Below are 27,480 nucleotides of genomic sequence, written 5' to 3'. Positions count from 1 at the left end.
GGCAAAGTGACTGAGAGAAGTTTTTTAAATTCTCCCCTGCAGGATCCATGCTAGAGCCTGTTGCATTCTCATGATAAACTGAGTTATCAGGATATGATATAAGCAACAACTCTCCCCCAATTGTGATTTGTAATTTTTTTCCTAAATTATATTAGCATCTACTTTCTAAACCTTCCTCTTCAACCATAAAAGCCAGAAGATGATTTAGTACTTTATTTCAGTATTTTGCTAATAATTGAATCCCAGAAGCACCAAATAAGCTGGTCATTCTGTAATCAAAGGCTGACAATGGCCTTTTAAGTACATGATGATGGCAGACATTCTAAACATTCTAGAGCTAAAAAAATATGACATAAATATGGAGACCCTTAGCTGAACACCTTCCAAGCTGCACTAGCTCTTGCTTCAGTGGTAATTGTACTTTTCATTATAATTTATCTTTCAGTGCTTTGAAGCATCTTAGCCCAGTTCTCTTCAGTATCTTCATGAGAGACTTAGAGGCAGGACTCAAAGGAATACTAAGTAAGTTTGCCAGGGATACTAAATTGGGAGGAGCTGTTGACTGCCTTGAAGGTAGAGAGGTCCTTTGGAGAGAACTCAATAAATTAAAGGGCTGAGCAATCACCAGCTGTATGGAATTTAACAAGGGAGACTGACAGTTTCTGTATCTGGGACAGGGCAATCCTGAATGTAGGTACAGACTGAGGAATGAGAGGCTGGAGTGCAGCACCATGGAAAGGCACCTGGGGGTCCTGGTCAATGGCAAGCTGAACATGAGCCAGCAGTGCCCTGGCAGTCAGGAGGGCCAGCCCTGTCCTGGGGGCATCAGGCACAGCATGGCCAGCCAAGAAAGGGAGGGATTGTCCTGCTCTGCTCTGAGCTGGGGCAGCCTCACCTCCAGTGCTGGGGGCAGTTCTGGGTGCCACAATGTAAGAAAGACATTGAGCTGTTAGAAAGCATCCAAAGGAGGGAAACAAAGGTGCTGAGGGTCTTGGGGGAAAGCTGTATAAGGAGTAGCTGAGGTCACTTGGTTTGTTCAGCCTGGAGGAGACTGAGGGAAGACCTCATTGCAGTTACAACTTCCTCAAGGTGGAAGAGAGGGGGCAGACACTGATCTCTCCTCTGTGGTAACCAGTGACAGGACCCAAGGAAATGGCCTGAAGTTGTGTCAAGGGAGATTTAGTTTAGATTTTAGGAACAGACTCTCAACCCAGAGGATGGCTGAGCACTGGAACAGGCTCTCCAGGGAAGTGGTCACAGCACCAAGCCTGTCTGACTTCAGTAATTGTTTGAACAATGCTCTCTGGCACATGGTGTGAGTCTTGGGGCTGTCCTGTGCCAGGCCAGAAGCTGGACTTCAGTGATCCTTGTGGGTCCCTTCCACTTCAGGATATTCTATGATTCTATGAGTGGAATTAATAAAAAACAGATGTGATATTGAACATCCTCGAGTTATTTTGATAAAACTGAACTACCTGCTAGATTCTAAAGGCACAAAATGGATTATAAATGGAAAATCTTCATGCAACTGCTCTCAAGACTTTTTTCATTATCACCCATGTATGTCACAGATAATGAACACCAGAGCATAAGAATAAGCATTCTACAGACTACAACATTCCCCAAAATCTGACTCCTCTTAAGCTCTATAATTTGTTGTTGTACTCCTACTATATCCGTATGCATTTCATTGTACACACAATTGGAAATCTTTGAGGTCTATTATCTGTTTTCATGTTAATCTATTCCTGAATTTTAGATAACTGATCTCCCTTCAGGAGGGATTCAGGAAACATAAGCAATCAAGCCACAGAGAAATAACCAAACTTGGGACTTTGGACAATATTTACATGTCAGAAAATTAGCACCTACCAAAAACACATACCATAGATTTAGGTTTTCTCGACCTAGAGAATTAGGAGTAAATTTATGTATGTTTTGAATACCTCATATATTAAAAAATAAATACATAAAAGTACAGTTTTTTCTAGGGATTTATATGCTTGTATGAAGTGTGCATGCCAATTTTTACTTGAACATATACAACAAAGATCACAACGAGGCCATGAGACTTATGCTTCAAGGAATAAAAGCTTTTCAGAATCATTAAGTTAGGCTTTCTATACCACCAGATCTGCAAAGAAGGGCTCTGCATGAAATGCAAAATCAGAAGTTAATCAAGTAGCATCACTTTATTCTTTCCTCTGCCCCATGCAGTACCATAAAGTGAAGGATATGAATAGGGATAGGGTAAGGGTAGGAACAGGGAGAGCAGTGTGGATAAGGAGTTCAGGGAGGAAGTGATTAATTCTGTTACTTCCCCTGAGTGCTTTGCTGAGCCTTTCCAGAGTGCAGGCACAGCCAGGCATCATTACAGCCTGATTCAAGCTGCAAGATAATCCTATGTGCAAAAGCACCAGTCATTTCTAGGACACCAACCTACTGTAATATGCTCTTTATTGGCCTTAATACAGCATGTTTAGCTTAGTGGCATGCCTAGAGAAAACCCCTATTTCCAATTAATATTTATCATTTTAGGAAACTTGTTAGCATTATGCTCTAGCAACACAGAAATTTGGTTGGTGCCACATGGACACATACAAAACCCAGAGTGCCTGCTCAGAGAATTTACCCCCATCTTTGACACAGGAACTGAAATCATTTACTGCTCATGCAGAACAATACAGGGCAGCTCCTCAGGGCTTCAGTCAGGTGAAATGAAGCAATGCCAACTTACTCTGACTGAGGTTATTTCCTGTTGTCATCTCACTGCAGGGGTTCCATAATTCTGCCTCCTTATCACAAAAGTTCCATACCTTCTTGGTGTTTCTCATGGGCAGCTCCTCAGGGCACAAATTCTTTCTTCTTCACAAAGCAGCCAACTGACTCTGGTTCCCTTCTCAACTAGCCACCCCACTCTTTTACAGCACTCTTCTTCTCATTGGTTACAGCTGTGGCCTGGTAAAGTCAGGCCTGTTCCTAATCTTTGATAATTGGCCCAGCTGAAATTCTCTAGGGGTAAGATTACTTTCTACACTATCTTTATTTTCTTATATTCTAGCTCCCTACAATTTCCATCCTTATATAAGTCCTTGCATTAGGTAAAGCATAATGCAATCAAATGTTGGAAAAACAGACAGAAAATGAGGAGAGTAGAGAGCAAACACAGAAATGGATTAACACTTGTTTACCAGGAGTTTCACAAATTACTGCTTATTTTTTTAAATTACACTAAAGCCCAAGCAATAAATACATAACATAGCATTTTAAATAACCCACAATGTCTATATCATTATAAATACAGCATTCAAAGTTAATTTTAACAAGAGATTTTGCTAATGTTTGAAAACACAGAGTTCTTCCTAGATGAAACAGACTCGGGCAAGGGAAAAGATACTATGTTTGCCTTTATGTATTTTTTTAAAATCTAATTCAAAATTTCTGGATATCTCTTATCCCCCTGAGCCAGAAAACAGCAGAGCTTCACAACTTAAGAATGTGTGAAAAAATTAATTCTGAACAGATTAACTGAGTAACATTAACTGAATATGAAAAATTGTCTATCTGGAGCTAAGTCTCAGCCAAGTTGGATTATATCCACAGGTTTTGGGTGTGTGCTCTTATAAAAACCAGCAAAAGAATAAACAAACAGACAATTCTGGGGCAATTAAAAGTACTTAAGCTTTCACATAGAAACAGGGAATGCAAAATGATGGGGTTTTGTACAGTTTTGGAAGTAAAAGCAAGTGGAATCTGAACATGCTGTCACATCCAATCAAGGCCAAAACCAGTCTGCCTTCCTGATGAATCAATAAAATACTGCATGAAGACAGAGAGGCAGAGGATATTTAAAAACTTTAGTATTTTATTGCTAGTGTGGAGTATATGATGCGACATGGTGTGTGCCTTAATTTTTTACTGTCAAAGAAGCAAAAGAATCTCAGTCATATCAAATGGGGCTGGAGGTGCTCCTAATTTCTGAAAATGAGGCCACTTTTATTTAGGTACAAAAATATAAGTATCTCTCTAGAGATACAAGTTAAAAATGTAACCTTTAAAAAAGAATATTGAGGCATATGCAACTCCAAAGTGTTGCATCTGGGCTAAGCAACTTTGGAACTACCCCCTATATAACTATATAATTACCAGAGTGGCATGTGTGGCTACAAAATGAACTGTTTGATTACAGCTCCTCTCCATCCCCAACAGCAAATAGCAGTTTAGAGAAGAATAATAAAATCTGACAGTGTCTCTGCCAGTGCTCCTGGATAATACCCTTCAGCTCACACGCACACGTTCATGCATGTATAGATGAATGCACAATCAATGTAAGGGTGCACATCACATGCCCACATTAATTTGTGGAACATATAATTATTTTAGTGACCATTTCAGTGCTAGCAATACTTAATAGTTGGTCTTTCACTACTGGGAAAAAAAAAATACATATATTAAAAAAAAAAAAGAGCACCCTTAATCTCCATTTGAAAACACAGTTTCCTGCACAAAGAATAAAACCAGAACAGGTAACTGTGTGTCAGCTTTTGTCAGACTCCACCTCAGCAGTTAGATTCTACCACCAAATGAGAACTGAGAGCCAGGATAAGCCTTGTAAGTCAATGCCTGGCTGTGAGCCTGAATAGAGGGTTTCCCCAAACACCATCTGAGTCATCCCACCAGCTGTTCCTAGATGTTCAATTTGCCACTTGGCTGAAATGATCCTCCTTTTCCTCACTGATTGCTCTTACCAACTGAGATCTGGTCCCTGCACCAACTTACTCTGCCTGAGGTTGCTCCAGCTTGACCTAAATTTTCTTTAGGGCTGTGTCCTGTTGGGCATATTTCTTTTCTGATTCCCTGCATTCACCATCATCTCCTCAGTGTCAGGCCATCTCCACACGTCCTTAATTCCTTACCACAAATCTGGGGCCTAGACTTTTGAATCCTTCTCACTGGAACTAAGTGCACACACCTTACTTTTCTTAAGTATTTCTCAGCTCTCTGCTCTGTCACTGCTTTTTCATACAGTAGGAATTTCTCCACCAAACTTACTACAGGGCTTCCCTGAGACGGAGTTTGAATTACCATTATTTTAATACAGTTATGTTTGTATATGGTGTGCTTGGTGGAGCCTTTGTCACTGAATCTACAAGTTATTATCACCTTTCACCTATAATTTAATGTAGACATAAGCAAATAAGATTTTCAACTGAAACACTCTTTTTTGTCCTGATACAAATCATACTTTGAATTCACTTCTTGATTAACACAAATACTTCCTTGCATTGGTTTCTGGATGTTGATGTAAAAGGATGCGCCCTCAACAGTGCTGAAGAAGCATATGGGGAAATTACAAACTTAAATATTGCTTTATATGAAAGAATCTTTCTTTTCAAAATCTACTGACGAGAATTAAAAAAAAAATAAATTACAATTTACAAATGAAAATTGATTTGATGATTTTAAAGATCTGGATTAATTAATAACAGTTAGATTCCTAGAGGAAATAACCCAGTTTTCAAATTCTCCTGAATAAACCACACAGTGTGTTGACAGTGTTATAAAGAAAATCTGGAGAAACACATATGACTTGGTAATGAGTCCAAAAAACCAGAATATTTGAAAACTGTAACCAAAGAACAGCACTGTACAAGTAACAATCTATGGACTTGGAACCATAAATTACTGACCTTACCTTTTCCTGATGTTTTGTATGAAAAAATTTTTTGATAGACAGAATTTTTTAAAATGTAAACATGCAGAAACACTACCATTCACAGCTAATTCACTGCAAAGAGTGCTGTTTTACAGAGTGTCCCACCTCCTATTATCGTGTTACCACTTAAAATGAACCCTCCATTCGATATCATGTAGGATCAGACTTTATAACTTCTGAGATTAAATGACTGTTAAATAATCATCTGTGACTTGATTTGGGTGGTAGGACCCTTGTGTAGGAGTTGTCAAACCACTCTTCTATCCCATCCTCCAGAAAAATTTTCAAGACATCAGAAGTGCTGTACAAAAGCATCTCCTAAATACTCATCTGGGCCAGGATTTCAAAGATTTTTAGAACAGCCTCAACAGTTTTTCCTATGAGTTTTAACTGTGTCCACCAGGGCATCCATGCACACAGACATGTAGCCAAGAGTGTCAGTGAAAGTGCTACCAGATCACAGGCATTATTTTCTACTAATGTAAACTGTATTTAAAAAAAACCCAAACAACAAAACAAACAACAAACAAACAAAAAGAACAAAACTAAACAGTGATATTTATATTTCCACTTTTCTAGGTAAATGGTGGGCTGGATTTTTCCAGATGAACAATGTGAATTATTCTTCCTCCCAGCTGGACGACAGACACATGCACTCTGCAGGTAAAGGGAGCATCCTGAAGACTAAGCCAATCTTTCTATTTCAGAGCAGATCAGAACCACGGCAGGCTGATTTGGCAGGGTCATGCAGGTCAAGCTTTATAAATAACTGCTGATTAAGCAGAGACTGCTATAAGCAGTCTGGTGAACTACAACAAGGAAACTACTGCACTAAAATAAGCTAAACTGAAGCACAAATGAGGTCAGAGGTGGAAAAGGTGACTATCATTCAAAATTGTGAAGGAAGTGTACATTTTACCCTTCCAGTATTTCCAAAGCTTTCAAGGTGGAAGACTGAAACTTCTTCTTTGAAGGAAGTTCTGCAATGTTCTAGGTGCAGTAAAATGAAGAGAGCATATCAGTTCCTCATGGCTACAACTAAGCTTCTCAGAACAGACATTTAACTCAAGTCATTTGGCTATAGGATGGAATTATTTTTTAACAATTTGTTCTGCACTATCGTCCTTATCTTCATATGATCCTAGAATACCAAAGATATTCTTTCTGCTCCTACAGACAATCCATGCTCGGTCCATCTATTCACCTGTACAAACCCACCTTCCCGTTTGTATTTTTTCCTGTAGTTCAATGTGTTCTCTAATGGATGTAGAATGCAGCTAATAAAACTAATTTTCTTCAGCAATCTCCTCAACAATGTGATTTCCTTAACTCATACCTTTCTGGTATTTTGCCACTTTTGAATAAAAATATTTTAAAAACCCAAACAAACATGCCCTCAACAAATCTTTTGAATTTTCAATGGTTTCTGCCTTTTAAGATAACCTCTTCTTTCATGTAATTTATTACACTTGCTTTGCTTTGAGACTGCTCTCCTTATCTTAAATGGCTGACTCATCACACATTTCAGCTTCGAAAACCCTTTTGTAATTACCTTTCCCTAAAGCTCAAAAATATGGGGGAATCTATGCCATTTATTGGTTCAATAAAATTCTTGAAAGACAGTGTCTTCCATATCTTCAGAGTCATCTGATGACTTTATATAGAGTTTGCAAATTCAGATCAGATTCTTAGAGTGAAAACCTACATCTACAGCTTCTAAATACCCAGCTGATAGCACAAATCATTTGATGAATATGTTTGCAATCACCTTTGTTAAAGGTCACAGAAACACAAGCCTATATATGCAGACTTTGAAGTTTAGTTAAAAGTCAAACTATCCTTTGAAGGTAAATATTGTCCACAGAAATTTAACGAGTCACTAAACCCAGTAGGACACTGATGTTAGAGCAGTTGCCACTACACACTTAATTCCTTTGTGTTGGAATTTGTCCTTTTATTTTTTTTGCCAGTTGCTCCTCAACTGAAAAGCCTACACTCACCACTAGAGGTGGCAGATCTTTTGTAATGCCCTAATAGTATTTTTTAGTATTTTTGCATTCTTCAGGTTTCAGAGAAAAATGTAATATGAGAACTTTACAACAGCTATGAAGCCTAAATTATATCAGGCTAGTAAAAAAAAAAAAAAACCAAACCAAAACAAAATCAAAAACAACACTTAAGAATGTATAGCATGCCCTAAAAGATTTTTAAAGTACTGTAAGAACTCAGTATTAATTTATCTATGAAATTATCTTGAAGTTCTTGAGGTTTAATTTTTTCAATGCATATAGAGGATAGAGTTCTCTAGCAGGACAGAATCTGATATTTTTAAATAGAAGAAAAGAGGCACAGCTACACTCAGGTCACAGAAAACAGTAATTTATGATCTGCTGTAGAAAGACTACACACTCACACCACAACAATAGAGCTTTTTTCTTTTTTAAGAAGCCAATATCCAGAATAGGTGGTGCTTAGGACAAAGGTAACAAAGTTGTTCCTGTCTGCAAGTTTTCACCAATACGATATTTGCTCACAGCTTTCCCGGCTCCATCCAGTATTCTTTCAGTTTCATAGGCACTAAAAATAACTATAATCTGAAGAACAACCTCCTTCCAAGAAAACAAACAACAATCCAAACATAAATTCAACACAAACGTTATTTCCTTCTGATGTTTTTTGACGTGATTTCAAGTTCTTCATGAAAACAACGTATGGGTGGAGTACCACGGGGGCTGGAAAGGCCAGCTATGACCTCAGCTACAAGTCTGGTTAAAGCAGGAGAAGGGTCAGTGCCTTTTCCACAGTTAAGTGTTTATGATCTGTGAGGCTCTTAGGCTCTTTATGGTGTGTTACTTCCCAGTATTTTTGTTTGGATGGGTTTTTTTTAATGATATGTGCTTTACTATATGAGAGACACAGGGTGAATATAGAAATGTGTTCATCCTGTTTATTTATCAGTCATAATTATTAATAACTACTAATCAGAGTAATTACAGAAAACCGTGGAAATCTTCAGTGACAGGTACTTAGCTTCTGCCTGCATCTCTTGTATTTGATATGCTTATTACCAGGTCTAGAGAACCTTTACTCCAAAAATGTAAGAAAAGGTGGTTTGCCTTCCAAGCAGGGATGTTGTAAAGATAAATACCTCAAAAACTTGGAGAAACTTAAATAATGTGGTAATGGGGATCATACAATTGCAATAAACTACTGTGAATCTGCTATGAATAGGTTTCAGTTTCTTGCCAGCAGAGCTCTACTTCCTAAAAAGGAATAAAAAGATGTTTTCAATTGGTTTTAATAGTTATTTTAATCATATCACAGCACTTCTACATTTGTTGTGTTCAGGCTTTGCCAATTAGATGGCAATGACCTTTGCATGAAGTGCATTAAGGACTATTCTTTTATATTGGGATGTAGTAAGCATTTTTGGTTTAGATAGTAATTTGATCAAGTGGACCTGAAATATCTGTATCTATTGCTTTACTACATTTGTGTTTATACACATGGATTTACACATTATCTCCAACTTTGCACTGCTAAAGAGATTAAATCCAGACAGACGATCTGAAAGTGGCCACCAGGAGCCCAAGACATGTTGAACTGTCCAAGGGCATAGTATTCATATTGACAAGAGGCATATCATATGCAAATTTCAATATTCAAGATGCTCTGAGCCCTGATTAGCAGAGGGTAAACATGCAAAGACATCTTTTTCTGATTCCCATCCATGCAAACTCCTTTCAACAATCAAGAATGCATGCAGCTCCTAAAACAGTGAACTCCAAAACATGAAGTCATACTTTCATATCCTTTCTTCTCCAGCATGGTTTCATTTTATGTGGAGTCTAGTAAGTCTCCTGTTCAGAGGTGCTGCCTTTGAACAGAGACGCTACAGTTACTTCTGTAAATTTACTTTACTGGTTAGGCAGTCTTGACTTGCAAAATGCAAACTGCTTATCTGAGGAGGTAAGAGGAACTTATTCATTTGGACAACTTCCTTTTTTATGTCCTTATGTGTTCCCTTTTCCACATACACATGCACACACAGTTCAATGTAAAATTAATGTGATAATATTTGCAACTGGTGAAGAGATTCCCTGCGCCCATTTTTACTCCACTTCTCACTATTACAAGGTCACATGAGACACAGCATCACTCGGGACTGGATTCTGAAATTGTGTAGGGGATCAGCACAGAATCTCCTGGCTTCGCAATCATGATTTCTTTTGGTTTAGGTCAGAGTCTTATCTGGTGCACCTTGTGCTAGGTTCTCCAAAAGCATCTGTCTCGGTCTGCCTTGCTCTTCCTCAAGGGCAACACATTGGCTTCAAGGTCTGAGCGTTTTCTTTAGAGCAAGAAAGAGGCTTATGCTGAAGTCTGTATCTTCAATCTGCATTTGAGTCTCAGCTACAGAAAGAAATACAGATGGATACCTTCTCCTAATCTGGATAGTAAAATGGGTGAAGAAAAGGGAAAATAGAGAAATTAGATTATTAGATTACACATTATATTACTACCCAACAACTTAATCTGATTTTGTCTTTACTGGTTACAGTCAGTCCTCATTGTTACTACAGAAACCTACTGAACTTAAAAATGTTAAGCTTAGGATTTCTTTACCATAGTGACTTTTTAGCACTAGGTTTATCTCAGTCTTATTCTGAAGGGTTTTTTCACATTGGTTTTGCTTTTTCCTCTATGGGGAAGGAGACAATTTTCCCTGCAAATAAAGCAGAGTTTTAAAAGGGTAAATCTGCCAAAGCAGCTTATGTCCAGCATTGCTGGCAATCAGCCACCAATTCTGTCCAGTCACAGGCCAAAAAAAAAAAAAAAATCTGGAGAACAGATGATCAGCATCCTGTAGCACTGATTTGAGACAGAGTGAAAGGGGTCATTTAAATGCAGCATGCAGGTTTAAGAGACAAGCTATTGAGCTGTATCTTTATTTCTCAGCATCTCAAGTTGATGCAAGAATATAAATCTAGATGAAAGTGCCTATAAATTTTGAGGATAATATCTATCCATAAGTCTGAGCCAATAACCACTGCACATTCTTAACTATATGCAAATCAGCTACTAACAAGCTTTTAATTCTTTCTGGTTCTGCAGAAAAAACACAGAAAAATGTTGAAATACAGATAACACTAAAATAAATTGTTCTCATCTAAGGCAGTTATTAGAAAAACATGTCATTAAATTGGAAGGTTTTAGAGCGTAAAGGAATTCAAGCAACAGATTTTAGTAAAAGAGGCAGAGAACCAGAAGGTAACAATTGACTAGTAAGAAACTACTCTAAGTTGAAGTGCTCAAGGCTTTAAATTATTTGGAAACTGAAGTAATCACCTACAAAATGAGACCCATTTTTCAGGAAGAGAGAAGAAACCAAGGTAGTTCTTTATAATGAACTAAGGACAGTTCTTGCTGTTGCCAGGGCAAGTGTAAGAGAATGCTGCAGGATCAGGGAAGCACAGCTCAGCATCCACCTGTCATCAGTAATTAGCAAACAGCCAAATCCTGAGAGGGAGCAAGCAAGCAATGGGTGGTATAGACATTCTGATTGTACCCAGAACTAAAATTACTTATTCAGATGAAAGACGTCTCTTTTTTGTATGTAAGGATTTTGAAACATGCTCCTTGATGTTAATTGAGACTGAGAACAGTCCACAAACAATAACAAAGTTGAAACTTTTGCCATGCTAATTTTTATGCTCAGAGATGTAAAGCAACTTCTGTCTTTTTTGTTTTCAAGGGAATGTTACTGCTCGTCTCGATATCCAATCTTCTTTCTTCAGTTTTTTTTTTTTTAACATTTCTACCTATCAGAAGCCTGTATGTGTTCCTTTCACTTTCATTTCTCTTTCACTTCTATGTGAATTGCTGTGTGTTAGCTTGTTCTGTTTCCTTGAAAATACATTATTCAAAGCCTTCTACCTAAGTTTTTTAGATTTTTTTAATGCTTTCCTTATATCCATGAGAAAGATAAATTACAAATTTATCTTTCTCATAGATATAAGGAAAGCATTACAAGATGTGTGTGTGTGTGTGTGTTCTGATTTCTGTGCTTTACAATCTCCTTTGGCAAAAAGAAGTAGCCAAGTCTTGAGAATTTTGATCTATCAACTCCAATCTTTTCCTTCCTTACAAAGAAAATTCAATGTACATTTTCATGTAAGTCTTTATATATATTTTTTTTTCTTGCATTTCCTGTGACATTACTATAATTCAGCTTGATACTTTTAAACTTAATCATAAGCCTGGGAGAATAACTTGAACAACTTAACTGCTGTCACTAATGTTATGTTAATAATTGATGTCACTGAACATAGATTCCGGGTTTGGCCTCATTTAAAATACATATCTGCTGGAAATTAGCATTCCAGTTGGAGAACCCTCATTGTATTGTCATACTTTAAATAGCTGCACATTTGCAGCCCTGAGGTTTGGCATTTTAACTACAGCAAGAGTAATTTCTTTTAAAGTACTGCAGCCTGTAAAACTTTGAAGTTTGGTTGCTAGCATATAATAATGTAGAATAGATATAATAATACATATAATAATGTAGAAAATGTGAAAAAAATACACTGGTGAAACTTACAGTGTGACTTTTCACACATGCTGCTGAAGATATAAGTCACAGATGTTAAGCCAAATTTTAAGTAATTCCTATTCTTGATAACACTATTTCAGCCCTTCAACAGGAACAACCAACTATTAATAATAAACAAAAATAACTACTTGTAGCTACCAGTGGCTACATGTGGAGCTGATTTCTGTCAGTACATAGATGTGCACCTGATTTGTAGAAACATGCTGGTACTGAAGCAGCTCAATAGTTTTAGGAACTGATTTACTCTTCCTGACTGCAGTAAAGTCCATGTTGCAACCTACACTTCTCATAGGAGTTGCTTTCTGTTTCATTCCAAAGCAGACAGTGACACTATCTTTACTTCCCTCACAGGTTGAAATGTGCTACTTTACTACATATTTGGCATACCTGTTTCTAAAGCCAACCAAAAACCAAACCAAACCAAACAACCCAAAAAAAAAAAAAAAAAAAAACAAACCCAACAACAAAAAAGCACCTTGATTAGTAAAGAATTAGCACAATGGCATACAATTATTTAATCTCATTCATAAATGGATGTATTTTCCTATTCAAAATCGATGATGTCTTACTGATAAATACAAAGTGTAATTTTTTTTTGTGCAGACAAAAGTGTGCCCAGGGAGTACAGGATTTAGATGTGCTCAAGATCTCAAATACAAACACAGAGAAACTGTAAGCCTGAACTATTAGTCTCTTAGAAACCAGATGTAAACACAACCATTAGCTGTTCACGATTCCGCTCATTTATTCAAATCACTTCTGGCAGCTGATCACACCTCCAGCTCTCTTACTAACCACACAGATGAAAAGGCAGGCTCAGGATTGTGAAAGAAGAAGAATTACGCAACAAGGCTTTGTACAACATGTTCACCAAAGTGACCAAACAAAAGGCCATTCTGGAAAGCAAGACCTGGAAAGCAGATTATACAACTAAACTCCTTTCCACAATATAGTGCAATGCAGAAGCAGCAGGTTTTCTGCTCCTGAGAAAGTCAGCCAGAAAAAAAAGAGCTCCTGTCTCTTTGGGAAGCAGAAAGCAAAATATTCACAGCAAGATTTAAAGCTTTCTATTCAAGAAAGTTTTCATTCATTTGAATGAAAAGGCAGCAATCAATACAAAGCTTTCAATACAGGTATAGTTTTTTAGTAGGATGAATTAGATTTTTAGAAATGCAAACAAGGTGGTCACATGGCTTCACTTTTACTTAATGGACTAAAGAACAAAATTAGTAGTTCCAAGATCACCCACTGACTTTATCTTAAAACTGCTGATAAACAAGAATTTAGATTTAGAAATATTAACTATGTTTTGGGTATTAAATAAATTTGCAAATAATAGACTTGTAATTTCTTAATACTAGTTAGAATCTCAATACAATCTCATTGAAGATTTTTTAATTCACTTTGTTTGTTCATCGATAGATTATAAAGAACTCAGGTCTTAGAAGCAGAAGTAAGGCATCTAAAAAGGTATTAAAAAAATACACAGCATGCCTTTTTATGGCAATATCCATTTCCAGGTGCCCAAATGCCTTTTTAAAATCTTATTCTTCCTGCAACAGACAACTTCAGTGATACAAAACAGCCAGAAATCCAGGTTAATTAGACTTATGTCCTGTCTAATAAGTCTTAAACCAGAGTTTTATTACTGCAACTCACACCTGCTAATAAACATTTATGCCTGGAGACCTCTGATAACACAGTGGCTTGGTCACTTTTTTTTCCACTGATTTGTGATTGATCATTGCATAGTCCCACTTTTGTCTATCCTTCCCACAAAGGATTTAAGAATCATCTCAGCACCACAGTCTGACCTTCTGGCCAATACACTCCAATGGGGGAATGCCAGCTGGACTACAAATTTGAGTGAAGGGCCCATTCCCAACACTTCTCTACTCATTGGATGGGAGCTCAAGCTTTGTGACATCCATTGAAAGGTACTTCTTGTCCTCACTATACCAAGGCACATCAGGTTCACCTGTGAGTGAATGGACTAGGAATGCCCAGGCTGCAAAACAGGACTCAGCTCCCAGCAGAAAAGGACTGCGCTGGTACAACTGGCTCATAACTGCTGTAACTGGTGATGCTGACTCTTGATTCTCTCCTGAAAAATTACATGATGTTTCTGCATTATCCAGTGGATGTTTCTGGAGTCAAAAAAGAAAATTCATCTGTATTATTTGTCTTGTATGAGCCAGGAGAAGTTTGAAGCCTCAGAACTGGGAATGGCTGCACCAGATGGACTTAGAAAAGCTTAGGTATGTCTTGGCAAATGAGACAATAGAAACCCTGGCCAAAACAAACAGAATAAAGAGATAGGTCTTTACACAGGCTCAACTGTAATAATTTACTTGAATTTCCCTGGGAGAATGAAAGCACAGTCCAAAAGTGAATTTACTACAATACCATAAATTCTTATAAACAGAAAATCTGAGAACAAAGAGCTCCATTCCTAAGTAGGATTTTTTTTTCTACTATATATAAGTCACTGCAAGCAAGTAAATATTCTTCTTTGCTACACTGGTTTGGCCACAAATAATGTTGAATACTGCTCTTGCATGTAGAGTTGGGGATTTTTTTTCCCTCCAAGACCGGAAAGCTAACAGTAATACTCTTCACGTACAATTGCTGTTGTAGTTCATTCTGTTCACCTTATGGAAAGAAGATTTTTTCCTCTGTTTTAATGAGCTTAAGATAAAGTCTTTACAGAACAGCTGCTGCATTGACAAGGTCTGTGGCTTTCTCACAATAGCACCCTAAGTAAAGACTTACAGGAACTCCACACTGTACAGTGAGGACACTGTGCCCACCCAGGCACACCGATGGTGACTCCCAAGCAAGCTGGTGGAGGTAGGACAGGCTAAGCAGTTCTGGCAAGATACATGAGCTGGTCTCTAATAGTGAGGGACAGAAAGCAAGGGAACATTTTACTACATTTGTACAGGGCTTTGGCATCTCTCTAAGGCGATGATGAATTTTCCCAGAATTATACTGGCATAGCTAAAGCTCAGTGATTTGGATAAACTAAATCTCAACTCTCGTTTAGCAGCAATGTCTAAGTGGGTAAAAGATGGTATTAAATGTTCTAGATGTATCTCTTATCTGGGTGAATACAAGAGTCTTCAGCTTAGAGATTTACAGGTTTTGCAGGGTTGTGTCACAAGCCTAACAGTGTTACAACAAGATTACATACATTCTCCATAGTCACTTAAACCAATGTACATCAGGGAGGGCATAATCCTCTTAAAAGTATAAAAGACTATGTAACAAATACTGAAAAGTAATTACATAAAATCTAGTGAAATTACAGTAAAAGAATATTCACAAATGACATCTCTTAATATATTAATGTTTATGTTCCAAGTAATGAAGCTCAAAAAGATATTTCGCAGCGATCTCTGTTAACAGCAATGACTCCTCAGCAGGGAAAGCATGAAAGGCAGATAAACCAGAGAGAGAGGGAGAGAAGGTACGAGCTCTTGGCCCCCAGGCCAAGCTGTGTGGGGGCTGAGCTGGAGCCCAAGAATTGTCCTCACTGTGCAGTAACTCAGCATTTCTCCTCCTTACCTGGAAGCTGCTTACCCTGAAACATCAAGCTGCTTTTCTGCTACTTCCTAACCATTCTGATATTGAATTACTGAGAACTTAAAATAAATCAGGATCTCTTTCAAAATACAGGATGTAGGCTAGTTTTTTAAAGTTAGTCCCAGTTTCTTTACACCCCTTGTGCAAAGAACATTGTACATGGAGTAGCCCCAACTTAAAGTCTATAAAAAATTAGAATAATAAAACTTACACCCCAAATTACTAGCAATCAGAATTTGAATTTTAAATATAGCTGTGCAATTAGCAGTCAGTCATAACTAGTATTAAAATGTAATAACATCTTTCAAACATCTCTTTTAATTCACCATGAAGACATCAATTCCAAAGAGCTAGAGAGGGGGGTTTTGATGGGTTTTCTTTCTTTCTTTCTTGACTACTGGATTCTTAATAAATCATTGGAACTTCCCTCATAAAGCTCCTTCTCATATTGGATGAAAGACAGAACAAGTAGCCTGTTTTCTTGCACCCAGTAATAGACGATTCCCCTGGATACATACAACTGCCAACTAAAAACCTCAGTGTGAGTCTAAAATTAGAACTCAGTGATATGAGTCACAAGGAGAAGCTTTGTGATAGAAATGAGGATATTTTTAAGCAAATGCAGCCTAAAGTGCAAAATAAAAATGGCATTCTATAAAAAAGTCTGCGGAATAAATTACTAGTAACTGTTACATATTAATTTTCATTTATGTGGTTTTTTTTACCTGCAAGTATATTCTTTAAAGTATATTATCATCCTGGTAAAGAAAGATGGTGAAGCTTTTAAATTCTACAAACGGGCAAAACATGATTACAGCAAAATTGTACAAAAACCAAAAAATTTCTCATGGAAATATTTTGCCTTTATGTTACAGAAGTCTGTACATCAGTGTAAAAGCATGATCAGCAGTAGTTCATATACAAAACTATTTTAATCCCTATTTATTAGTAACAAGAGGCATGTCCTCCTGCCTTTTTCACTTTTTCTGAAAAAACAACAAATGTGGCATTCCAAAAGGGAGCCATTGTCATCACCATTATTTATGGTGATGACAATAAGCTATGTTCAAATTTAATAACACACCAAAATATGTTGTAGGAAGGTATTACAGCACAGCTCTGAGGAAATAAAGTTTAATTTTTCAAGCCTGCAGTGTATATAATAGAAATAGGAAATCACAAACTGTAAGTTGTTGTATTAGAAAACTGATAAGTTGTCTAACCTGCATTAAAATGTGTCATCAAAATATTTTGAATCTATTCTGCTTCTTGATACCCCCAACCCAAAAATAACTGTCTAGCAGCCTGTCAGAATAGAGGGGGCACTCACAAAAATAAACACTGCAATATTTTCCTTCTCAAAATCTCTATCTTCACTAAACCATCAAAATTGACACATAATTGTCCCTATTTAGACTTCCTGAAATATGTTTTTTCACACCAGTAACAAATATGGCAGATGTTATTTTGAGACAAAATCTTAACTGAAAACAGTTTTTGAGCCTCAGATAACATTTTATCAAAACCAAAATTAAACAGCTGCAGTGTGGATGCCTACATACAAACTTGTCAAATCATAGTGAGCAGCAAGAGCTGCTAAAGACAGTTCATGTAAAAGAAAACTTGCCTGACATGTTTTGGATATCCACTATATTTAAGACACAGCATTTAAACCACTATCTATAAAATTGTCCAAAGAAGATTTTCCTCTTGCATTTTGCCTCCTACATTTTGTGCAATGAATCTGGTCAGTGTTTTAATAGTAGCATAGGTGAAGAATTTCAATTTTTGAATTGTGTTTCTTCACATCCAAATGAAAGCAATCTCACTGACGTGATGAGACACCACCACATCAGCCATGTTCTGCCCTAAATATATCCTTTATCTCAGATGAAAATTGGAAAAATATATTGTTTTTTCCTTAAAAAGCAACTCAAATGCAAATATATATATATGCAATTTATATCACCTGTGTGATTATTAGTGCTTTGTGTCCTAGTTGACTAACCAAATGGAAAGAGGAGAACAGATTGTTTTAACAACCTGTGGAAACAGTAATAATCAAAAGTAAGAGCAAGAAAAAAAAAAGTAATTAGGAATATGTTGATTTACATTGCTGTTTTGTGGTCAAAGCAGTAGAAAAAATGTAAGCAAAGAGATGGCAACATTAACTTTATATAAATTTCTAAAAATTTACTTTAAATCACTAACTTGAAATTTATTAATGAAGAAAAACCATCTAAAAATAAGAATACAGGACCATGCCTCACTAAAATACACTCTGCATTTCACATACTGCCCCAGGACTGCATTCTCATTGAAGAGAACACAAAGTGAAAGCTAACCTGTAGTTAAAAAAAAAAAAAGGCAGCATATGGTTTTTTCCACTGAGATACTTATTGCACCATATGTCAAAACAGTCTAACTATATGACAAAATATTCTAATATAACATGATGCCTAAATTCAGTTCATACTTTAGTCATTTGTACTACTAGTGAAATGTTTTGATCATATCCTTTCCCCCATGTTTTTGCAATACCTACAGATAGTTCAGAACTTTTCTCTACCAGGAATACATCAGATTATTACCATCACATACCTCGGTCAGAAAAAATCTGAAGTGCATCCTCACTGAACTTGTTTGCATATGGATAAACCAAAATTAAATACTTCTAAAAATGATGATATTATCAAAAAGTAACTACTATTTTACTTGAATATCTCTATCCTTTTAACATGTTTTTGTTGCAGTAGATGAAAACACTGGTTTTACCCTTTAATGATCTTCTTTTCAGCTATGATGGTAGGGTTTTTTCAGCTGTCTTAACCTTCACACAAAAACCTTGTATTTCAGGATTTTGCTCTGAAATAGCATTAACTTAAATTTTCTCACACTGAAAAAATAATAAAAAAGAGACTGAAATCCTGCTTGTCTTTCTCTTGTTAAGTAACATGTGAGCTGCAATGTTATTTAGATTCCCAATTCACCATTTAGATTTACTTGACCTTTGGATCATAGAGGTCATACCAGTCAAAAGAGTCAAAAGTGCTTCTTTTCCCTTAACACACCGCCAGTGAGTAATGGATTGCCTTAGATACAGTATTTTCTCACCTGACAGATTAATAATTTACATTTTTTATAATTCCAGAAAAATCCAAGAAAGATGCAGGAAACAAACTGGGACATTCTAGATAGTGAAAGACGGCAAGGAAAAAGCATCAGCATGACTACATGGAAACAGTACATACAAGGAAACTGGATAGAAGGAAACCTTGACCAGAGTAGTGTTTGTAATACAGGGATAAAACTCAATTGTGCAAAAATGTGCAGCATGCCCTTCCAGATCAAGCACTCCTTTTCAATTTTGCTGACGTTTACAAACGTGATCTTGCACTTTGGTTTTGCCAACAATAAAATGATAAGCAGCACTGAAGGAGGGACACTGCCTTTTTCCCAGGAGTTCACTTGGCCTCTACAAACCAAGTCCTAGACCTCAGGTCAAAGGTAAGAAGAAGAAGAGTACGGGTGAAAACAAAGTTTGGAATGTGCATGCAGTGAAGCAAGGTACGTGTTAAATCACCCTAGCTTAATGTTAAACCATGGCTCTTGGCACTGTTGACTTAGAGAGAAAAACAGAGGAAAACACCAAAGGTACACATTAACAAAGAGCCTATCAGCTAAACAGGAAAAAAACTCATACTGTTTAGTTAATGGCTGCTGGTATGGAAAAGAAATGCTAGGCTGTAAAAAAGGAAGGAAAAGAAGAGCCAAACTTAAGGCAAAGAGGATGGGGGCAAGTAAGGAAGGACAATCCAGGAGAAAAACAAACCCACAACATTCTGTGAACAGTGCTAATGTAATGAAGGCATAAAACTACAGAAGATGATAGCCATTTGTATGTAATTTTACATAAAATAAGGACTGGGCTTGAAGATAATTTGACCTGCCTGTATTGAAGCTTTTCTGTGTGTATGAGTGTATGAGTGGTACTAGAACCATGTCTCCTTTCCAGCGTGGCTAGTTTTCATGTATGATCATGTTGCTTGCTTTCCCACCTTAGTTTTTCCTACATGATGAAGTGTCTCTAAGTGACTTTACAAAACCCCAAAATACCCACAATCTAAAGTGTGTTTAAGAGCCTAATAAGAACAGTGGTGAAATCCAGAAGAAATTAAAGATTTTTCTTCAGGACAGCATTAGCATGACTGCAGTTTGCCTTTAACAGTGCATACTAACAGAAAATACTTCATTTCATTGTGGCAGAGATTGCAAATTCGTAAGAGATTTACCAGCCTGTCTTCCAGCACTCTTTGGTTTGATATTTGTAGCTATCAAAGATGCTTTAAGAATCTTTAGTGTACAGTTACAATGCCAGTGAACTTGCACTTCCTGTAGGCTAAGGAGCAGTGCCTTTTGCCAACTGGCTTTAATTCCCAGAGTAGTCCAAAAACCAGTCCCAGGAATGTAATTCATATTGATGGTGTATACCAGTTCTGCTCAGGTTTTATGGGCGCTTTTATAATGTGAACAACTAGGAAGCATAAGGTACTGTACAAAACCTAGAATTAGCAAGTTTGTCTTGGCTGTTTGTCCCAGGTGAATTTCTGAGACAGTGATACACAATGTTATTCAAAAACTCTCTATATGTACAGAGTGTATTGCAAGTATCATAATTACCAAGGGGAAGTGGCTGGAAATATTTATATTTAAAAACCCAAATTAACAAATAAAAAAATCCAACCAACACAGAATCAACTTTGTTTCTCTCTGACAGATTTTAGGAGATCATATAGAGTTGTGTGCACTAAAAGTGAGTACAGCAGATATTTCAGAACTGGTGTTGAGAATCCCAGTGAAGAGTGGCATTTTTCTGGTATTTCCTACGCTCTCCCACCACAAGCGCTCACTGGAAACCCGTGAGGCACATTTGAGAACAATGTGGAGGAGGGAGCACAGCTTGCTTTACCTCTCAGTGCTGATATATTTCCAGCACTGACATCTTGCAGCGCTGTCTAAGCAGTATCACACAAGAAGAACTCTCCTGCCTCAGCTTACAGCCAGGTACAAAAATAGGTGTTGTAAAGCACAACTACTGCTCTGCACTGCGTGAGGATCCCCCAAACCAGTGCCATTCCTGTTACACCTTGAATGCTGTCAGTTCCACTCTCACCTTGAGCTGTGCACCTGGCTCTGCACCGACTCTGGGCTGCCACACAAACACACCAAGAAATATCTCTGTGCTCCTATGCCCATCTACTCCAATTTCAGCTGACTGTAATTTCTGAAAGGTGGAGAAACCTCAATACACAAGGGCCTCGGTAGTCGCAGTGCAGACTGCCTGCTCATCCATAATGCAGAACTACAGACTAAAAAAAGATTTAGGCTCCAAGCACTCTAGCTTTGGCACAGGTGATTTATTGAAATAGTGCATCTGCAGCAAAACTCAGATCCCATCAATACCAAGCAGAGCTGATTTCATCTGAGAAGCAAATAATCCAGTTACAGGTACAACTTGAAATTAACTGCAATGCCGAATTTCCCTTTAGTTCATATGTTTTCTTTTCAAATGTCTTCACTTCAGAATTCATGTAACTATTTTTGCGTAATTTCCAAAAATAAAATAATATAAAAACATTATAGCACACTGAACTATGTATCAGATTTCAGCAGAGCCAAATATATAAAGTGTAAAAAATCCCAAAATGCAAATGAACAGAACAGCCATTTTGTCAGCAACAGCTTTTCAGATGTTTAGGAAGCTAGCACATAACAGTCTGATAATTAATGGCCCCCACGCTCTGTAAATACCTTCTGCAGCATCCTCCTTATACATTGCTTCAGAGGACCAGCCTGGATAATCCTCCCTGAACATGGCTCATCTCCCTGCTGCTTTCTTTTTCAATATGTCCCCATAATTTTGAGTACATTTCTCTCATGCATTTCTTCATATTCGTCAGAAGGTCTCACAGGTTCATAATTATTTCATTTCTTCTTCAAGTCTCTCAGTATTTTTTTTCTAGAATACCTACTAAGAACATGAGCTCATACAAATGTATAGTATCCTATACACACTGTGATGTACACACACTGTGTCCCAAGACCCCTGCCTGCTCTGTGGGCAAGGCTGCCTCACTGTGCCCTTGCAGAGTCTCATTCAAATCTACCTGGAGGGTCTCAGTCTAATGCTTAATTAAACCATAAATCCTCTGAGCACAAAATATTTCCTCACTCAATGTTTGTTGGCACTTTGAACAGGTGTCCAACATTGTAGCTTAAGAATTAGCAGACATAAAAGCAGAATGGGAACATTTAGTAAATGCACAAAAGGCTGAAGAAAATCAAGAAGAACCATGTTGGAATTGTTGAAGTGCTGTAGCAGGCCTGAATAGAACATACTCTTCCATTTATCTACTGAGGCTACATGGAAATCATTGGTACTAGTAGTAGCTGGTGGCTGGGAAGCTAAGTTCAGATCTCCTGAACCGAAAAACAATAAATGGAAGGAAAACCCACGAGGAGATTAAGCTTCCAGATTTAGAGGATGCAGAAGGGGGTATCAAAGGTTCTGTGCATACAAGCTTTTGTTGAAGTCAGCGGAAACTAGTCTGTAGAGGAAAGAAGGCCAGGGATTTATGATTGAGTTTAAAAGTTAATAGGAGTGAAATCTACAGCAGCACTGACAATTTGTTTCTAGTCAATATCATTATTTGAATTTAAGAAAAAATTCAAATGCAATCCTTCAGCAGCAGTTAGATGTATAACTTCTAAGAAAACACAACAAATTTATTTAGTAATGCTATATTATAGGAACATAAAACCATAATGAATACTCAAAGAATATTGCAAAGACATCCTGTGATGTGTCATCTAAAAGGTCATCAACTTCAGGACTAATAATAAGCTCACTGAGCTATGAACTCTTCAATGCTTAACAATATAATAATTCACAGTCCTCATTGCTAGACTAATAAATATTAGTTTATCAGTATAAAATATCTACCAGATGACTTTGTAGGTGAGAAAAGGATGAATATAATTTCTATTCTCTTTTCTATGAGAAACCTGATACACACATCAGATAACTTGAGGGAAACAGAACCAAAACCAGTCTCATAAGCTTCAATTCAGTGTACTGTGCCATGTTCATGTCAACTGCTTTGAACCATCACTGCTAATGCTATGCCAAAGGAGACATATAATCACAGCCCTTTGTATATACTAGAATCACATCCCATAGAGAAGTTGAGAACAGTTATTAAACTTCAGAGATATTGTTCTGACTGTTCAGTATAGTAGAAAATAGGAACTTGCATTTACAAGGGCGGGGCAGAGAGCACCAGCCCACGTCAGTCCCTTACCTTGAAGCCGTTGCATGACATTGGCAATATCTCTGGATCTTGCCACCAGTCGGGATGAAGCCATGATCTCTTTGCAGCGAGTCCACTTTCCCTAACAGAATTCTCCCTCCAAGCTGTGAAGCTCAGTGAGATGAGGATCTCGGACAGTTTCCTTTTAGCGTTCAACCCTCAGCCGTGGCAGAGCATCCCCGGGCCAGTCAGACACCTCCAGTCCAATGCTGGCCCCCATAGGGCCGGGGCAAGGCAATGGTAAACAACTTCAACACCTGAGAAAAAAAGTACCAAAGTTTAGAAGAAACTTTCACCAGCTCTGAAAAACTAAGGAGTTTGAGTTTTAATGGCTATGTTAACAGGTAAAGGGTTTATGTTTTAGCAGTACGTCCCAACCAGAAATATAATTACTGCTGAAAGCTTGCTTGGAATCATCAAGCAGAGTGAAGCTTCAAAAACAAATCATTAAACACAACTGGCAATGCACCAGACATCAATGCTTTCCCGAGGATGCTTGTGGATATTTTTTAGAAATAAGAAAAATGTTATACTTATTAAAAGTAATGCTGTAATACTTTTTAACATAGAGACTATTAAGCTTAAAAGAAAAACAAAACCACTTGTAAAAATCCAAAAACTGTACAGCTCTCATTCTATTTCATCACTGTAGGAAGGAGCATGTACAGAAGCTCATTGGTCAGGATAACTCCTAACTCCACTTGACAATGTGGTCTATTTTGAAATATTGAGATTAATATACTTCATTATTAAATACAGTTGTATTTATATTTTTTTTTTGTATAATGATGCTATCTTTTGTGTCATTTAACATCAAAAGCTGTGAACTAGAACTGCTACATGAACACTGCTACAATTCTGCATCTATAATAAAAATCTATGTGACTATAAATCTGGTCTAAAAATAACCTAATTAGATTCTTCAGATAATGCTATCAATAAGTTCTTATCTTCTGAGGACCAAGTGCATGTATGTATGCAGTGATTTTCCTGATAAGAAATGTACAGACACCAAGAATAATTGGATTCATACCATACACTCTGGGTGCACCCCAAATTCAAGATGATATGCAGCTGATCAATATCACAAATGTGAGTGGGTTCGTGTTGTGCACTTTCCTCTCTTCCTGGCCCCAAGGTCTGTCAGAGAATAGAGTCCTCCATTATCAGAAAAGCCTTTAGGCTGCACAGCTTCAGGCACGATGAACTGTCCCAAAGGAGCTGTGTCAACATGTAAGGGCAGCCAGAGGAAATGATATTTCAACATTTCCTTTTCTAACCTTCAAACCATGCCTGACCCAAGGCACATCCTGCTTTCCCTCTTATTTATGTCTTTTATTGTATGTCTACCTTGTATTTTACAGACCTAAATGCTGCTCAGATCAGCAGCCCCAAGCTGGCTTTAGATCAGTGGAGGTGAGGGAAGCACACTTCTGATGGGCCACATGGCAGAACAGATTGCAAAGTCCACCCATGTCTTTGGGCTGTTCTCTTGCACGCCATGGCCCCCGTGGTGCTAATACCTACTCCAGACACACTGCTGCTATTTTTACATATGTCTACACTTCACATGACACCTGGATGCTCATATATGTGCAGACACATGTGTGTCTGCTCTTTCCTTTAAGGGCCTTCTCCCCTCCATAGCCCTTCCCACCTTCCAGGCTTTGCCCCACACACTTCTTGGGGTGCACAGGGACTCTGCCTATCAGTTACCACTTCCCAAGCATGGAGAGGCACCCTGGCAGGAGCCTCATGCTTGTGTCAACCAGGCATGAGAAGGTGACACCAAGGCAACACTGGCTTGGGCTGATGGTCCCCTGGTGTTGCGAAATCCCTGCAGAGAGCATCAGCAACAGCACACCAAATAGTGCCTGACTGAGTGGATGGGGAGCAGGAGGAGGATTTCTGTTTCTTGTGCTCACACATGACAGCTTGGTGAACTTTGCTTCCGCTGCAATATTTAAATGAAACATCAACTTTCCTAACCTCATCCAAACCAGAATATTTGTAACACAGTGGGTTACATGTAGCCTTGTTTCTGCAGCAGTGGCACTACTAGCATTTTGAGCAATACTGTAAGCTGGGTACAGCCACTTCTGCTAGCAAGCTGCTAGACTAATTTATGGGCAGGGATAAGGGGCCTCATCTGATTGGGCTTTTGGCTAACAGCAGTAACAATATCAGAACACCAGTTTCACTCACACTGTGACAGAGCTGGCATAAATCAGCTGTACATGAGCAGATTTACAGGAGCTGTGGAACATGCTGATCCAAGTCCAAGTTAAGAGAGTCTGGAAAAGTGTTATGAAGATGTATGTTCAATATACTCATACAGCAGGCTGAGTCACTGTGCACAATAAATGGCAGACTTGCAATTAATAATTTATTTAGCTGATATTAAATTATATGCTGCATAAGAAGAATGTGAGCTTCTAAATATGGCTGCTCATTCAAAATCTCCTTTGCAAACAGTGGGAATTAACGCATTTAAAGGTGACACTAAGTACAGGTAGGAAGGAATGATTCTCATGTGCCTAGTCACCTCCACAGGCAGAAAAGCACAGCTCAGAACACAGCAAAACACCAGCAGAACAGACGAAATAAAGCTTCATGCACCCTTCTCACCTCTCTTTTACAGAAGAGAAAATGTTCTGTTTCACAGACAAAAAATCCTATGTGGACAGTCACATGTTCAATGTAATGTAGAACAGGATTTTTTCATGGCTTTTACAAATACTTAAAGCCATCAAGAAAATATTTTTTCCTGCTGAAAGGTTACCTTTTTCAGATTTTAAGCATTAAGATCTTAATTATTTGCACAGTTGCTACACAAAGTAATTTTTAATAAATGGAATGACTTTAAATTTGTGTGTCAGACACAAGGATGTGTCTTCAGATGGATATGTTTTCAAAATACACAGGTTTTTAATAAAGTGCATGGCTTAAATCTTATAAGCCGTCACTTGAAATAAACCTGAAGCTAGCCCTGAATATGAGGTATCCCCCTTTTTAGCATTCAACAAGTGATTATTCATTATTAATTATTGGTTGTTTTTTTTTTTTTATCTGAACATACATGGAATCAACACACAAGAGCGAAACAGGGTTTGCATATAAATTAGGTAAATCTTTTATTATGTTTGCCTCTTTTCTGGATTTAATGGAAAAAGTTACACTGACACCATTTTCTTATATTAATATACCAGTACTCTGGATTTAGATGAAAAGAGGAAACATGAACTTCTCTCATATAAGAGCCATTAGGACTTATTAAATTGCAGTTTACAATTCTCTGGATTATTTTGTTCCTCTCTTCAAATGCCAGGAAAGTGAGACATCTGTGCTATGGAAGAAATAAGAAAAACACCGCATCTATTGTGGGTTAACTTTTGTGGGTCCCCTATTTAATCCTCTTTTTCTCATTGTGCTCAGGAGCACTTTAAACTAGAAAAGATATTTTCCTTTTATTGGTAAAACTAGAATAGCATTGGCCAGACCCGATTGTAATTTATCTTTGAAAGTTTACAAAACATATTAAAGGCAAACAGACCTGCCTGTCAGCAGTGTGGTTCCAGAAAAACAAAGAGACGTCTGCTAGGTGCAGGCGACATATGCAACGTGCAACAAGGGCTGAAGATAAACCTGACCAAGAAGAGGTAAACAATTCTCTGACTCCACTTCATGTTGCCACAAATTGCAGATTCCAAATGACCCCACCAGTGGTTCCTTCCAATCTTAACCATTCTGTGATTCCCGGTACACCAGGTTGATGCCACATATAGCAGCCAGGAGAAGAAGCTACTGATGTGAAAGTATGACTGTACTTGAAAATACTGTTTTAGACTTCTATAAACTCCCATTATAGCACCAGAATAGATAAAGAAACTCCAGATAAACAAAGACAAACAAATAATAAACAAAGATATTGAAGAGAGCAAGAAATAGACAGGGGCAGGCAGTGAAAGGATGTTTCTAATCTGGGACATTTCAAAAAGAGGTATTTGAGAGGACAATAAACAGAGTAATAAATTCAAGGAAGTCCTGCAGCTAGAAGACATTTACAAATCAAATGTTACACAGATATAAGAAATACAGTGGAGTAACTAAAATAACCATAGCATATGAACTGAACAGAATGTGAAGAGCAACTGAAATAAGGTCAAGTGCTGGGGTGCCATTATATACTAACAAATAGG

At 37.6% G+C, this 27,480-nt stretch overlaps 1 protein-coding gene across 1 annotated transcript in view; it reads right to left on the bottom strand.

Annotated features, from left to right (window-relative positions):
- The window catches only part of SYNE1 (spectrin repeat containing nuclear envelope protein 1), a 288,350-nt gene that overhangs the window by 256,104 nt on the left and 4,766 nt on the right, over positions 1 to 27,480 (bottom strand). The window contains 1 exon segment of the mRNA XM_054514453.1: positions 23,273 to 23,538. Coding sequence (XP_054370428.1) covers positions 23,273 to 23,336 — 64 coding nt within the window. The 5' untranslated portion in view covers positions 23,337 to 23,538.

This window comes from Molothrus ater, chromosome 3 (genome assembly GCF_012460135.2).
Source record: "Molothrus ater isolate BHLD 08-10-18 breed brown headed cowbird chromosome 3, BPBGC_Mater_1.1, whole genome shotgun sequence".
NCBI classification, from domain to species: domain Eukaryota; kingdom Metazoa; phylum Chordata; class Aves; order Passeriformes; family Icteridae; genus Molothrus; species Molothrus ater.
Note: the sequence above shows the minus strand (reverse complement) of the source record. Positions and strands in the feature narration are given on the sequence as shown.